Source organism: Amborella trichopoda, chromosome 9 (genome assembly GCF_054954075.1).
Source record: "Amborella trichopoda isolate Santa Cruz 75 chromosome 9, AtrichopodaSantaCruz75HAP2 v2.0, whole genome shotgun sequence".
Classification (NCBI taxonomy): Eukaryota; Viridiplantae; Streptophyta; class Magnoliopsida; order Amborellales; family Amborellaceae; genus Amborella; species Amborella trichopoda.
The window spans coordinates 55,195,892-55,210,901 of NC_142344.1; the positions used below are offsets into that span (position 1 = coordinate 55,195,892).

The window sequence follows — 15,010 nt, forward strand, 5'->3', positions numbered from 1 at the left end:
CATAGATATAGATATGGAAGAGTGGTAACTTTTAATCAAATAATATGGAGGCAGATTCACTCGATAAAGGGGGTACCCACCAACAATGGTTGGTGATCGCTAAAACCTCTTTTTTGGTATAACCTTTTTGTACTATTTATTCATATATGAAATCTCATAAATAATAATAATAATAATAAACAAAAAGACAAACGAAGACAAAAATACCCCTTTTATCTGTATTAAAATTTTATTCTTTCCAGTTCAGGTACATGGGTTCTTTTAAAATTCAAAGATGGAGCCTTAAACCCATACTGATCGTTTCATCTTAAAAGGCAACAAACTTAAAAACCTCCATCGTTTCATCTTAAAAGGATTCCTTTTGCCAATAACCTAAAACCTCCAGCCCACATCCAACCGGTTGATGTTAATTTTCTGTGGCTCTAAATGCACGCCTTTACGAAATTTTAAATGGGTGAACAAGAACACACCTTGTGAACTAGAAAAAACTGAATTTTTTCCATAAATAGTTGTCCTCTATCTCAGCTAAATTAAATTAGATACCAGGTTGGAGAAGAGGTTCCCTTGGCTATAAGAAAAGGATGGAGTCAACCCTAGGTTTGTGGTTCCACTTGCTGAGAGTTTTGGTGGAACAATCACCATGGCCCTTGAAGGATTTCTTCAAGCTAACCATCATGGCCTCGCCTTCAAATTACAAGGATTTCTTCAAGCTAACAATCATGGCCTCGCCTTCAAATTACTTCTTCTTCTGTGCTTCACCTTGGGGTTCATCTTTGTTAATGGTGAAGAGATGAAGGTAAGTTTAAATATCTGTTCTTCTAGAGGTCCCGAGTTAATATTTAAAAATAAAAATAAAAAAATTACATAGCGGAAAAGAAGCAGCTCAGCAATGGTAGGTATATCTTTGATATTGCCAAGACGAAATACAAAATTGGGTACGTCTATACCATTGTTCCAAAACTCTGCTGAGTTTTTTCAATTGTCTGTGTATAATGGAAAGAGATTATTTGAAATTACTCAAGATTTCTCAAAAATTACTAAACCAATTACGCTGTAAATTTCGAAACCCATTATGCTGTTAAAAATCTATTACGCGTTTTACGGTAATCTTTGAGAGCAGAGTTTTTTTAGACTGTTTGGGTATAATGAAAAGATATTATTCGAGATTTTTCAAAAATTACTAAATCGATTCGATTACACTGTGAAATATCTATTTGGGTATAATGAAAAGATATTGTTCGAGATTTCTCAAAAATTACTAAATCGATTCGATTACACTGTGAAATATCTATTAGGTGCTTCACGATAATTTTTGGGAAATCTTTAACGCATCTCTCTGTTATCTATCCCCGCTTAAAAAAAAATCCATGGTGGATAAACCCTACTCTTTAGTCTCCCTTCTAGTTTCCTAATCAAACTTCTTCCGATTTTTTAACTTGTACCATAAGGATTTTATAAAGACATTTGAAAGACTTCTATAAAAAATAAATAAAAATAAGGCTTGTCACAATAAAAATATGTTATTCCAATCATATTATTCCAATGATTTAACATGTTGAAACCAAAATCTAATCTTGTTAGAAAACATGTAATTTCATGCAAATGTCAAAGGCATGCAACATAAATAGGAAATGGCGTTTTGATGACTTTAGAAATAAATAGGAAATGGTGTGATGATGCCTTTAGAATGATACAAGTATTTATTAAAAATTCTTTTTGGAACGGTGATGATGTTATTATTAGAAAATCTTTTTGAAATGGTATGACGATAACTTCAATCTCGCATTTCAATGGAATTTCGTGACTAAAAAAGAAAAAAAAATAATAATAATTTATAAACAAGTGCTGATAAAATGTTGATTTGATAAAATCAAATCGTAATATAATATATCTTAATAACTGCTTAATATCTCAATCCCCAAGAAATACAGCTCCGACTTGAAAGTGTCGTGATACTAAAAATTGTATCACGCGGCATTCTATTTTCGGTCACTTGACGGGATGAAATTTGCTCTCTCTCTCTCCCTCTGTCGTCAGCAAATCCATTTCCGGGGGGAAGTGGATGACTTTTCCGGCTAGTTGGGTAGTTTTCCAACAAGTAGCCTGAAACTTCACGCAGTGAGGGTCCATTTTCCAGCAAGTTTTGGTCAGTTTTCAGGCAATTTAGATACACTCTCCCACAAGGTGGGTCGCTTTTCTAGCAAATTGGACGCATTTTCCAATTGCCAGAAAATGGTAGGAGGGAGAAAGAGTTTTAAAGAGACAAAAGAGGAAGATAGCGAGAGAAAGAGTTTTAGAGAGGGATCAAGTTTGGTGGCAGAGATAGAGAAAGAGATCAAAATTGCAGATGAAAATCGCGAAATTGCAAAATCTCTTCAGCATAGAGCTCTGCTCGTCTCTTGGCTCAGAGACGTAGCTCTAATGGGATTTTTTTTATGCTGCCATTAATGATCGAAAGTAACAGGAACCCGTAATTTCACCATTAAAGAATATTCACCCTGATTCCAGCACTTTCTTTACTCACACAATAAGTATCCATGTCTGCAACCTTTTTCGTTGGGCTTAACACGAGAAGCAAGCAACACAAAGGATGATCTAGTTGTTAAAAGACCCTGTTGGAACAAATTTTTTTTGGGTTTTCCAAATTGGGTTTAGAGTGGCGTTTGTTTACTTTGTGAATAGAATACTTCTCCATCATGTTTTAGGAATTTGAGGTGTACTTTGGGCCAAATTCTAGCCGGCTTGCTCCTGTAGTCAAATATTTCATATTGTAAAAAATTCTAAAATGCAGGTAGGTTAAAAAGTTATATATCAAGTTAATATCTGATTCATATAGAAAAAGTCGTCAATGCATTATCCAAATTTTTAAAAATATGAATGTTGAGATTCTGTTTTGTCACACAGAGCTTAAAAATTTGTACCTAGGCGGACTAAGATAAAATCATCTATGGAAAAGAGGGATTGTCTACAAAGAGATCAATTATCTTCTGTATATAGAAGTCACAATCATTCTTGTCCCTTGAATTTTAAATGGGCGGTTATAAGTGGGTCATTGAATAAACTCAAAGTTTCAAAGATAAAATTTTAATAAAAATGATTATGACTTACATGTACAATAGATTAATGGTCCGGTCTCTTTGTAGTCAATGCTTTCTACATCCATTAATGTCCTTCTTCTACCTATGCCTGTTGGGATCTTTCACATCTCATGCACGATGTCTTTGATGTACTTCATTTATCGAGGCACGCACGCATATACTGTGCTCTCGCAGGACCATATTGTTCATCTACTCACTCACTCAAAAAACCTACTTAGGAAGATTTGTTTGGCCTAAAATTTCGCAAAGAATATAAGAAAAAAACTTGAATTTTCAATTTTGTAAGACTTAGATCTAGCCCTTGAAAGAATGGGCAGTCTCTATTGAATCTTAAGGCACTAGTTTTTTTCCCAGTACATAGATTTTTATCTACTTATTTTTTCTGAGATTAGTATATGGGTGATAAAGATTGTATATATTTTGCCTAAGGTAGTAAATAGATAGTATACACCCGTAGGAGTAGGAAATCCTGTGGCTATATTGAGATCGTACACTTTAAGACCATTTTTTGTGGCACTATAAGGTTTCAACTACTTGCTTGTTGGCTGGTGGTGTGCGACAAAGTATGAGAAGAAAAGGGAAATGGTTGCAGCCTCGAAAACGTTTGTATAAGGCTGCAACCTTAAATTGTAGAATTTAGGAGAACTCAAAAAATCCATCGAAAAAGATTGTTTTAATGTTGGAAAACATTCTAATTGATCATCTCCACATCCAGATACCTGGAAGTGAATAGAAAAGAAAAGAAAAGATTAAGAGCCCCCAAAATAGTGTATCTTGCAACACGTTATCTAGAGTGTCCATTTTCAATATTTTCATGTATTTATTTATAGATCTACTTGATTTGAACAATTTTTGAACTTTAAAATTTTATAACAAGAGATATAAATAGATTCTAAGACATCCTAAGAAACTTTGATACCAAAATCAAATCACCCCTGATGATAAAATTTGGAGATGCGTCATTATTTAAGGTTGCAAACTTATGTAAACCACACCCAAAAAGAATTAAAATTAGAGGACAAAGTTGAGAATACCATAATTGTTGTCTGGCAATTGTTACAGCATTACATCATCTACATGGGAGATGTGCCTCAACTTGATGATTCCACAAGCATACTGGACATACACCATGATACTTTGGCATCTATTAAGGGAAGGTAAAGAAAGCATTCCCCTACATTTGCATACTCAGACCAATGATTCAAAATTGCACAGGGGTGACAGCGGGTCAGGTTGGGTTTGGACCCGGATTCATCGGACCCAGACTTGATAAGACCTGACATAAAAATTAAAATAGCTATGTATTTTACTATATTTAAATCTACTTCAAATTTTAGGACCCAAGAAACATTATCGGACCCTGACCCAAATAGTGTTCAAGTCCAAAAATTGGACTCGACTTATCAAAATTGGATCCGGCCTGACCTGACGGGTACAATTTTTTGACCGGGATTGGGTCTACCGCTAGGATCCCAGGTTGGATCCGGGTCCATTGCCACCTCTAATATTGCCAAAGTCCAATTAAGATGGGAGGATGGCCATTTTAGGCTGAAAACCCCAAAATCATTTGGGTATCCCAATTTTCTATTTTTTAAATATTTTTTGTTTAAATATAATTTGGTGGGGTTTGGAAATTGCCCAACTCAAGCTCGAGGGATTAGAATTGGACCCTACTGGGTCCAAGGCCTATTCTGATTTTCGAATCACTAATTTAGCTTATGTGTTCAAGTAAAATTCTCTCCCACAAATTTGTGGATTTATTATTCCTATTTTTACAATGTGGAGCAGCCATGAAGAAGCCAAGGCATCCATTAGATATAGATACACAAAGAGTTTCAATGGCTTTTCTGCAATGCTTACAGAAGCAGAGGCCAACAGACTCGCAGGTGAGTGCTAAGTGCATAGAAGTTTATCTCATATCATCTATTTCTTTTTTCTTTTAAAAGTTTAAAATACTAGCATTTCCTTATTTTATTAGAATTTTGAAACCCATACCTCTATGGACATGATAAAGAAAAGGGAAAGTATATGATAAGACCGTTTATTTACGCAAGGAGGTCACAACCACTTATGCGATGTAAAATCGTGGTTGAGGGTATGTTATTGACCAAGCTCGAAGTCCACTAAAAAGTTTATCGAGCTTTGTGACACATCCCCAAGCCATTGGATTCCATATTCGATGGTTACGAATGAATGTGACCTTCTTATATCATAAGCCAATGGTCCTACAGTAACATCATCATAATCATCTAAACTTTATACCAATTATTTGAGATCAGCTACAAGAATCTTCTTCCTCTAATTTTATGCCATACTCTTGGTAAGACCAAAAGTTTTCACATCTTTTTTACTTACCTCTATATATGTCCTTTTGAGCCTTCCTCTTGCCTTTTTAGAGAGGCCTAACGCGTAAGTGATTATACTGTGTTTGATGGCAGCTACAAAAGGAGTTGTTTCAATATTCATAAATAGACGGCATAAGCTTCTGATAACTAGATCTTGGGATTTTGTGGGCCTTAATAAGAGTGCTCCAAGGGTTCATGCGGCCGAAAGTGACATCATCATTGGTGTGATAGATTCAGGTAAATAGACCACGGCTGAGCGTGACCACATAATCATTGCTTAAAACAATCTTGTGTGTTGCAGAATAGACTGTTTATCTGTGATTCTAGATTGACTTGAATTAGTGTCTCTCAGGAATCGACCCCAGTGTTGAAAGTTTGAATGGAGATAATTTTGGCCCTCCCCCAGCAAAGTGGAAAGGTTCTTGTTTTGCCAACTTCACCTGCAACAAGTAATTCTAACATCTTAAAATCTCTCGGTTAGTTGTATTTTTAAATTTTAAACTCCCAAAATGGTTCAAATCAAGCAAAACCATAAACGTATGAAAATTTTGAAAAATGGATGGTCCATAAAATATATTGGAAGATATATTATTTTTACGACTTGGGATCTCTTTTTTCTCTATATCTATATATATATATATATATATATATATATATATATATATCTTGATGTTGAGATGATCAATTAGAAGTTTTACGAACAAAAAAACTACTTCTTCTTTTTTTTTTTTTTTTTTTTTTTTTTGAAAGATTTTAGAGGTGAACCTTAATTCTACATTTTTTAAAAAAATTTTAGAAGTACACCTTAATTCTACATTTTTTCGAAGGATTTTAGAGGTGCACCTTAATTCTACATTTTTCTACTGCTTCTACATTTTTCTGCTACTATTACGACTTAGTTGAGTAAAGACATAGACACATCATGGCTTTCTCCCTCACCTTGAACTATTTTCAAAAATTTGGCTGTGAAGCAAGGTTGTAGGGGCGAAAATCTTCCCGGAGGGTAAAAAGTACGAAGGTGATGCCACTACAGAAGATGTGTATTCGCCGATGGACCTGGCAGGCCATGGCACCTCTGTGGCTTCGATCGCAGCTGGAAACTGGGTCGACAACGCGAACTTATTTGGCATCGCTAATGGCACAGCACGAGGGGCTGTCCCTGGTGCTAGAATCGCAATGTACAAGGTATGCTGGAGAGCACCAGATAACGAGTGTTACGAAGCAGATATCCTCAAAGCCATGGATGAAGCCATAGCAGATGGTGTTGATATTCTATCAATTTCATTGGTGGTTGATGATGAGACTGGCACCTTTGATGGCGGTCTGAGTATCGGCACCTTCCATGCGATGAAAAAGGGTATCCTTTCAGTGGCCGGCGCAGGGAATGATGGGCCGGGGTTGGGGACAGTACGCAATTGTGCACCATGGATTCTCACAGTGGGCATGACAAATACTGATCGACAGCTGAAGAATACTCTCCTTTTAGGCAATGGCCAAAAGCTCGAAGTAAATCCCCCACTTATTCATCATCTTCCTTTCCACACCACAGTTTTAAAAAAGGACCTGAGTCAGGACTCGCGATTTTCCAGTGCCCGAGCTCACAAACTTGGACTCGGCCGAATTTGTTGGAACCCGACCAAGTCTTGAAGAAGTAATTATTAAATATTAGGAGCAAGCAAGAGTCGCCCGGTTCCCATAGGTTTGATTCTTGCTCGGCTTGTAAAATTGGACAGGTTTCGACGATTCTGAGTCTACTCGTCTAAGTTTGAATTTCACTGCTAGTAATCAGGCTAAGCATTCGAACCTAGACTTGATCTGCACAGTTGTTGACAGTCTCAACTCCACATCATAAGTTCAACTCCTCTACCAAAAAAAAAAAAGTCCGAAAATTTATAAAATCCTCTCTTCAAAAGAAAAAAAAGAAAAAGAGGGGAAATTAGGTATATATCTGCTGTATTTACTATCTTTTAAAACATGACAGTTCCGCCTATTTTTTGTTTTTCAAAAATCGAAATGAGACTGGATTCTATTTTTGAAAAAACGAATTACTGAATCGTTACAATGCAATAATCCTACTGAAATCGTTACAATGCAGTAATCTTACTCTCTCTCTCTCTCTCTGCAATCTAACTTTTATGTGTCGAGCAATGTGTGTTTCCCTCTCTCTTTCTCTGCAATCTAACATTTTTATGTGTGGAGCAATGTGTGTGCAGGGAGAGGGGGCCATAAATGTGTTCAAGTCCCCGAAGAATTTCGCACCTTTAATCACGAGTGTGGACAGCTCACAATGTGACTTCAAGGATGAGGAATGCAGAGATAATGCAGGGTTAGTTATACTCTTTTCTTTCCTTGCAATGATAACTAGCAGAGACTCACTTGGACTCTTGCTACCGATTCCGGAAAGAAACTATGAACCACCAGACCAGTGTTCGCAAACTCGGACGATCCAATTTGGAACCGGCTGGTCAAACTGAAATAGGTCATTGGCCGATCCGGTTTCGAGGGTCCAAAGGGTATTTAAATATTTTTTAAAAATGTATATAAAACCTCAAATAATAAGGGATTTGTTTGTAATGTATTTTTGAATTATTTTTTTTATCATTTTGAGAAGAATTCGAAAGTGTTTTGCCCTGAATATTTATTTTTACATTTTCCTATCTCTTTTAGAAAATTTTAAAAATACCTTGAGCTCAAATCAATTTTTTAAAACCCACTTTTTTCTACTACTTTTCAACTTCATTTGGATGTGCTTTATTTAATCATGCTTTAAATATATTTTTTGTATTTTTTTATTTTTTTTAACACTTTGTGGACTAGCTGGGACTTGCCTGATTAGGCTGGTTGAATCAGCGGGTTTACAAGTTATTTAGAGCATAAAAGAGGCAATAGAAATCATCAGAAAAAACTCTACAAAAGATGGATTATTAAAAATTTTGATTCAGATCTTGAATATTTCTGAATTTTTTTAAACAATATAAAAGTTCCCCAAATCACCTTAAAAACTATCAAAATCATATAACAAACTAATAACAAGTAATATGGTGGTGTTTTTCAAATTATTTTTTAACCTTTTCTCTCTTTTTATATATATATATATACTTTTTCACTCCTTTTGGGCAAGTGGCTATGGAACTTGCCCTAACTTGACCTTGCACATAGGACGATTTCGAGTTACTCACCCAAATCACAACACTCTGCTAATCTTAATCCTCAAAACGTTGATGTCCAAACAGGGTATTAATTTGCTCGGCCGAGACCACCTGTCTCTTTATGAAATTTCAAAATTTCTTAAGCAAATATGGTGTGAGGATGAAAATTATTTCATGAAGATCCTAACTTGTTTTAATTCTTGTTTGTTTCTAGGACTTGTTATTTTTACATGGATTCCGATAGGACTGAGGGTAAGATTTTATTATGTAAAATTCCTCCGGAAGCCGGTATGATGCGCCAGTACTTCAAGCGTTCACACCAGGGCATCGTTGGATCAATCTGGTTCGACAGTGTTCCACCACCTGATCTCGTCGAGAATCCCTACGTACTATCTGAGTTTGATGGACCACAAATCGGAATCAATAGGTCCACCACCAATATACTCTTGCAATATTTGAAATCCAATAAGTATGTGTTATTTAACTCTCTCTTTTTTTGTTCTTTTTTTAAGTGAGCTAACAATAATATCAACATGATAGTTATATATACAACAAGAACAAATGGTATCAGGCATTGCTCTAAAGCTCACATTCAGGTCCAACGGAGATCAGTTAATCATGAATCTCTAAAAAATAAACCCTTGAAGACAATAAAATCTTTTCGTAGGTTACATGTTGGAAATCTAAGCTAGAGTTGATTAGGAGATTTGTTCATGAATAAATTCAGTCATGATGCACCTTTAAAAGTGTCAATTTTAAAAAATACCAACCCGATACCACACAATTACTCTGCAAAGTCATACTTTTAGATTACACTTCTTCTTAATAAAAAAAATTAATTCCAAATTAAAATAATTCTTTCTTTGCATATTAGTAACATAGAATTAGAAGACCGTAGGAAGAAATCTAAATAAGGACAAGGTTTAGATAAGGGCAAGGCCTTACAAAATCAAATTAAATCACACCTCAAAATTTCACTAAAAGAGGTTGTTTCTATACCCAAAAATCTTCAAATTGATCATCTCAACCTCAAGATGCATGGGCATGAGAAAAATCAATTTCAAATCTTGAAAATAGCGCATCTTGTAATAAATTTTCGGACCGTCAATTTTCAATATTTGAAGTGTTCATAGATATGCTCAATCTATACTATTTTTTACACTTTAAATTTTATAATTAGAGATAAAAATAAATCTTTAGGTCATCTCATCACAAATATTTTTAGTGTTTAAACAATATCTTTTAATAATATTTGAAGGTGCGCTTTACTTTGATTGTTTGGGGTCCCAGCTTTATTTAAATCACACCCATTAAATAATGGCCCTATTTAATTTTTATTGGACATTGTTATATGCTTCAATTAGGTCTGCTGTGGGAAAGATATTGCAAACGGAAAGCATCATTGGCGGTGGGGTTGCCCCGATTGTGTCATCCGGATCTTGTCGAGGTCCGGATCGCTTAGGATGGGGAGTGCTTAAGGTACAATCTTAGCCCTTATTGAGATTACAAATCTCTCTCTCTCTCTCTCTCTCTCTCTCTCTTCGTGTGTTTGGACGTACGCACGTGTGTCTCTTGCATTGGAGTACATTGCATCACACATAGGGCTGCCAAACAGGCCATGTCAGCCTACACCAAGCCTAGCCAGAGGCATTTCTTATACCAAAAGTAAATGATCTTATAGTACACAATCCGATAAAACATAAAAAAATTTAAATACAAATGAAAAATTACAACCATCAAACAAAAGAGAATAACTAAGATTAGCCGAGAGAAAATAAAGCTCTATGGAAATAGCATTGAAATTATAGAGAAAAACTTTGGGAGAGGAATAAAATCATCCGTACACGTGCATGTTGTATATCCTAACCGGCAAAAATTAGAAGTAAAAAATATTATACTCCTTTGGGAGTCACCTATCCATTTACTCCCACGGGTAAAGCATCTAGGATTAATTTTGGGGATATAAGCTCTTCAACCATGTTACCGTCAAAAAATAAAATATAACCTAATTGCACTCTCTATACACTTTAAAAAAATATATATAACGTCTACAACAATAGAGACTATCCAATTATCAGAGTGTGAGATCCAAGTGTTAAAAAAATCAATTTTAATTTTATCTATGAGATGAATCCACCAGTGATTTTTAGATGGTTCTCAAAATTTCAAATTAAAAACATCCTCCCAAATAGGGACTAACGGAATAAATATAAATTACGCACCCATAAGAATATAGTACACTTGCCCTAGAAGCAAAAAGGAATTTGACTAGTAAAACAAGCAAAAATTAAGACCTTTACAAAAGTCTTCTTATAAATTATCCTAATTAAGAAACCAATTTCAATTAAATTAGGATACATTCAAACTTCCAAAAAAATTGTATAGCTTGTGAGTATATTTGCAACAAGCTCTTAATTCCCCCTTGCTAAATACACACTCTCTCTCTCTCATGCCCTTTAAGTTCCTAATATCAATTCCTAAATATCTCTTCTCACACACACTTTCTCTCTTTCTCTCTCTCAACTATCCCATACTCATTTAGGGACTCCCCAAAAATCTCTATTTTGTTACAGTGATAAAGTTGTACAAAAAGTTTATGAAAATTTGTATGGCTGGAAACATGATGCGTTACCAAGGCACAATTGATACATTCGATTTATGATATTATATTTCTGATGCTCTCGACTCTGGAACAATGTTTCACTGAGGTTATGGTTTTTAATAAAGTAAAATGACGGACCAAAATTTATGTAACCGACTTCAATTAATAAAAAAATGCATGTTGATGATAGCAATGATTTTCAAGATCAAATTACCAATTTATCAAAGTATCAGAGTAAAATGACGAACCAAAATTCGCGTAACCGACCTCAATTAATAGAAAAATACCACGTTGATGATAGCAATGATTTTCAAGATCAAATTACCAATTAGTCAAAATATCAGAGTTCCTTAGACTTTGACTTTGTCATAAATTTATCAGTTTAGGTGGTGTTTGATACTTCAAAATTTGTCTTGAAAATCCCAAACAAGGTAATCTAACCATTTTCTTTCTTGATATTATTTTCAAAACAAATAAACTTTTCTTGCTCTTCTTTAATATCTGAATAAAATCTATGAGAAGAAGTCAAATAAAAGTTTATTTTGTTTGATGCAGCCAGATGTTGTCGCACCGGGGGAAAATATATTGCTTGCCATTCCAAGTTATAAGACTTATCTCTACGATACTTTCAGTTCTCACAACCGCCCCACATTCAGTTTTGGTACGGGCACATCATTTGCAACTCCCCATGTTGGTGGGGTGGCAGCCTACATTAAGTCTTTTCACTCTACTTGGTCACCAGCTGCAATTAAATCAGCCATCACCACTACCAGTAAGTATGAAGTATGGCACAACATGTGTTTCAGTTTAGAAAAATTAGGGTTGGTAATGGGATTGATCTAACCGAACGTGGATGTAGACGGGAACGTAGACCCAAACCCAATACTATTCGCGTCCAAAATTTGGACCCCAGACCCAACTTTTCGGTCAAAAAATTTGGACCCATACCCGGACCCGAAGTCGGATCTACTCGTCGGGTCCTGGATCTGGTCTTTCTTTTTTTTCTTGCCCTTTTTTTAACCATCATATACTTATATTATTGGCAACATTTACCTTATATACTTATATTATTGGCAACATTTATAGTATTCCACAACATCTTTGAATACTCACATATTCCACTGAAAATACCTAAAAAAAAACAAATGTATTAGCAACATTTATGAATACCTACACATTACCCATATTATTTGGGTCGGGCCCAGATCGGGTCTAGACCCAATCCCGAATAGTATTCAAGTCCCAAGTTTAGCTGGGTCCATTGTCATCCCTAAGCAAAATGGTGCGTGCATTTGAGAAATTGGCGAGTTGCCTACCTTGGGCTTGGGACCCCATCCAGTTATCTATATTTTTCCAATTCATTTGCATTAAGTTCTGCATTAAATTTGGTTTGATTTTACTCTTGTAGAATACAATGATCAAAATCATGATACTTCGGTCTGAATATTTTTTGAAACATGAGATTTTCATCCGTAAGTTAGGTAATACCGTTTCAATTAACTTTTTCATTAAAGAGTTAGTTGTTCAAATTTAAATGAAAATGTGGTTTACAGTGAAAGTTAGTATAGCGGAGGGAAAGGGAATGGAGCTTAAACGAAGTGCATCACAAAACATTGAATTGAATGTTGACAAATACCCGTATCAATTCCTTGAAAATTGATTCATACTTGAAGTTCAAAAAAAAAAAAAAACTTGAAAATTAGCTCTTTTGAGTTTTGGATACCAATATGGCTCTTTCTCAAGCTTGATTCACAATCTTATTTTACAAAATATTGAAATAATACGGCTTGAGCATAGATAAAAAATTTTGCTTCATTTATGTTCAAATATTGTTGAGGTGCTCAAGCCATTATAGCATATCATCCTCTTCTCTACCACCTCTTCATCCACTTATTATGTAGCATTAAAAGGGAAATTATATTATATATACCAAAAACTCTAATATTTATATATAATAGTTAAGAGTACAATTATGTCTACGTGCATTGGCTAAAGTACTACGTATTATCGACATCTGTGGACACCGACACCGATTCCATTCATGCCACATTGTAACTAATCACATGACTGATCTTGTTCTAGCAACTCCAGCAATATCAGTCCAGCACCAAGCTGAGTTCGCCTACGGTGCTGGAATGATCAACCCTGTGGGAGCCCTAAATCCTGGTCTCGTGTACGACATGAACGAGACAGACTATTCAGCGTACCTGTGCCGGTTAGGAATCAGCCCGGGAAAAGCTTGGGACAATAGCATCTCCCCCTGCTCGAGTTTTCCTCAAGCAAAGGGAACCGATGGCCTAAATTACCCCACCATACAACTCACAGTGAACAACACCCATGGCCCTTTCGAAGCCACATTCGAACGCACCGTAACAAATGTTGATGATCAAGACTCTGTGTATACTGCCAAAGTTGAGGCTCCACAAGGCATCAACATCACTGTATCCCCTCAAAATCTCAGCTTCAATACGTGCAATAAGACTGGGTCGTTTCAAGTGAAGATCATGGGCAATTCCTTTGGATATCACAGGATTGCATCAGGGGCTCTTATATGGAGTGATTCAGTCCATAATGTAAGGAGCCCCATTGTAATACATAGTGTGAAGGTGTAGACTAGCATCTTTACCAACATAATAATACAATTGTAGGTCCTTCTACTCTTAATAGTTGTGATAGCTTGCTTCCTATGTACTAGCAATGTGCTGACATGGGATTGGAGTTGATAAAAAAGAAAGGCTACAATTATATAGCAAAGATAATGGTATATGCCAATACACAAAAGATATGGCTTTTAATAGAACAAAATAGCGAATTAGGATTTATATAGTCAACCCACGTTTTGTATTGGAGAAAAATGAGGTGAGAGAGAAAAAATAATAGATAAGAGAGAGGTGCCAAAGAGGGCACAGAGGAGATTTGAGCAATTTTTTTAGATATAAGTCACAATCACCTCTAACCATCAGATGTGAAATCAATCGATTACAGTTCTATCATTCACCCTATGCAAAGTTCAAAAAACATTCTCTTAGGCATTATGTGGAAAAATGACACCGCCACAATCACCCAACTTCAAATCTAACAAAAGAGGCAAGCAACCATTTATCGTGCATGCTTTAAAGGAGGTCAAACTAACAAAGATAACGATGATATCATCTAAGGGGAAATAACGAAAAAGGTTATAACAAGAGTCAATAGCTTCACCCTTTCATCATCATCGTCAAAACTTTTTCTCAATTAATTGAGGCCAACTACACAAATCCGAATCCGTCATTCTGCTCTATTAAGGATCATTCTTTCAATGAGGCTATAAGTCTTCATATATTTTTTCATTACTTCCAACCATGTCCTTTTGGACCTACCTCTTGCCCTTTGTAGCCTTCAACTTAAACTAACTCGCACCTCCTAACAAGTTTATTGCGTCTACGTTACAGATTGGCCAGTCCACCTATATCTAGTCCATCTCATCACTTATTGGTGCCACACCTAAACTTTCCCAAATTTATTCATTGTGAATTCTATCCATTCTTGTCTTGCCACTCATCCATCTCAACATCCTTATCTCCGCTAAACTCATTCTATGGGTATATTGTTTTTTGACCGCCCAATATTCCGCCCCATAGAGCAAAGCCTAGTTTCACAGTTGTTTTATAAAACTTACCCTTCAACTTCATTGGTATGCAGCGATCATATAAAATTGTGATTGCACATCTTCATTTCATCCCTCCAGCTCTAATTCTATGTGCGACGTCTTCCTTAGTCTCTCCATTTTCATGGATTATTGATCCAAGATATTGAAATGCACTCTTTTTTATATTT

General features: G+C 35.6%; 1 protein-coding gene across 2 annotated transcripts; it reads left to right on the plus strand.

The window, feature by feature from the left end:
- The first annotated feature begins 579 nt into the window (after nt 1-579).
- On the plus strand, nt 580-13,858 carry LOC18447799 (subtilisin-like protease SBT4.14). Of its 2 annotated transcripts, none has more exons than XM_020675799.2 (11): nt 580-796; nt 4,161-4,255; nt 4,887-4,984; nt 5,537-5,680; nt 5,796-5,892; nt 6,415-6,949; nt 7,657-7,769; nt 8,807-9,061; nt 9,957-10,071; nt 11,750-11,966; nt 13,277-13,858. In XM_020675799.2, the coding sequence occupies exons 1-11, from the start codon at nt 641-643 to the stop codon at nt 13,804-13,806; spliced, it is 2,355 nt and encodes a 784-aa protein (XP_020531458.2). In that variant the 5' UTR covers nt 580-640; the 3' UTR covers nt 13,807-13,858. The 2 variants fall into 2 exon arrangements, with proteins under 2 accessions (XP_020531458.2, XP_020531459.2); XM_020675800.2 differs by having other exon boundaries at nt 8,807-9,019.
- The last annotated feature ends 1,152 nt before the right edge of the window (nt 13,859-15,010 follow it).

Coding starts and splice junctions, on each gene's coding strand:
- LOC18447799 (XM_020675799.2), top strand. CDS start 641: ATGGCCCTTGAAGGATTTCTTCAAGCTAACCATCATGGCCTCGCCTTC. Junction 7,770..8,806: donor GAATGCAGAGATAATGCAGG/GTTAGTTATACT, acceptor GTTTGTTTCTAG/GACTTGTTATTTTTACATGG. Junction 10,072..11,749: donor TAGGATGGGGAGTGCTTAAG/GTACAATCTTAG, acceptor TGTTTGATGCAG/CCAGATGTTGTCGCACCGGG.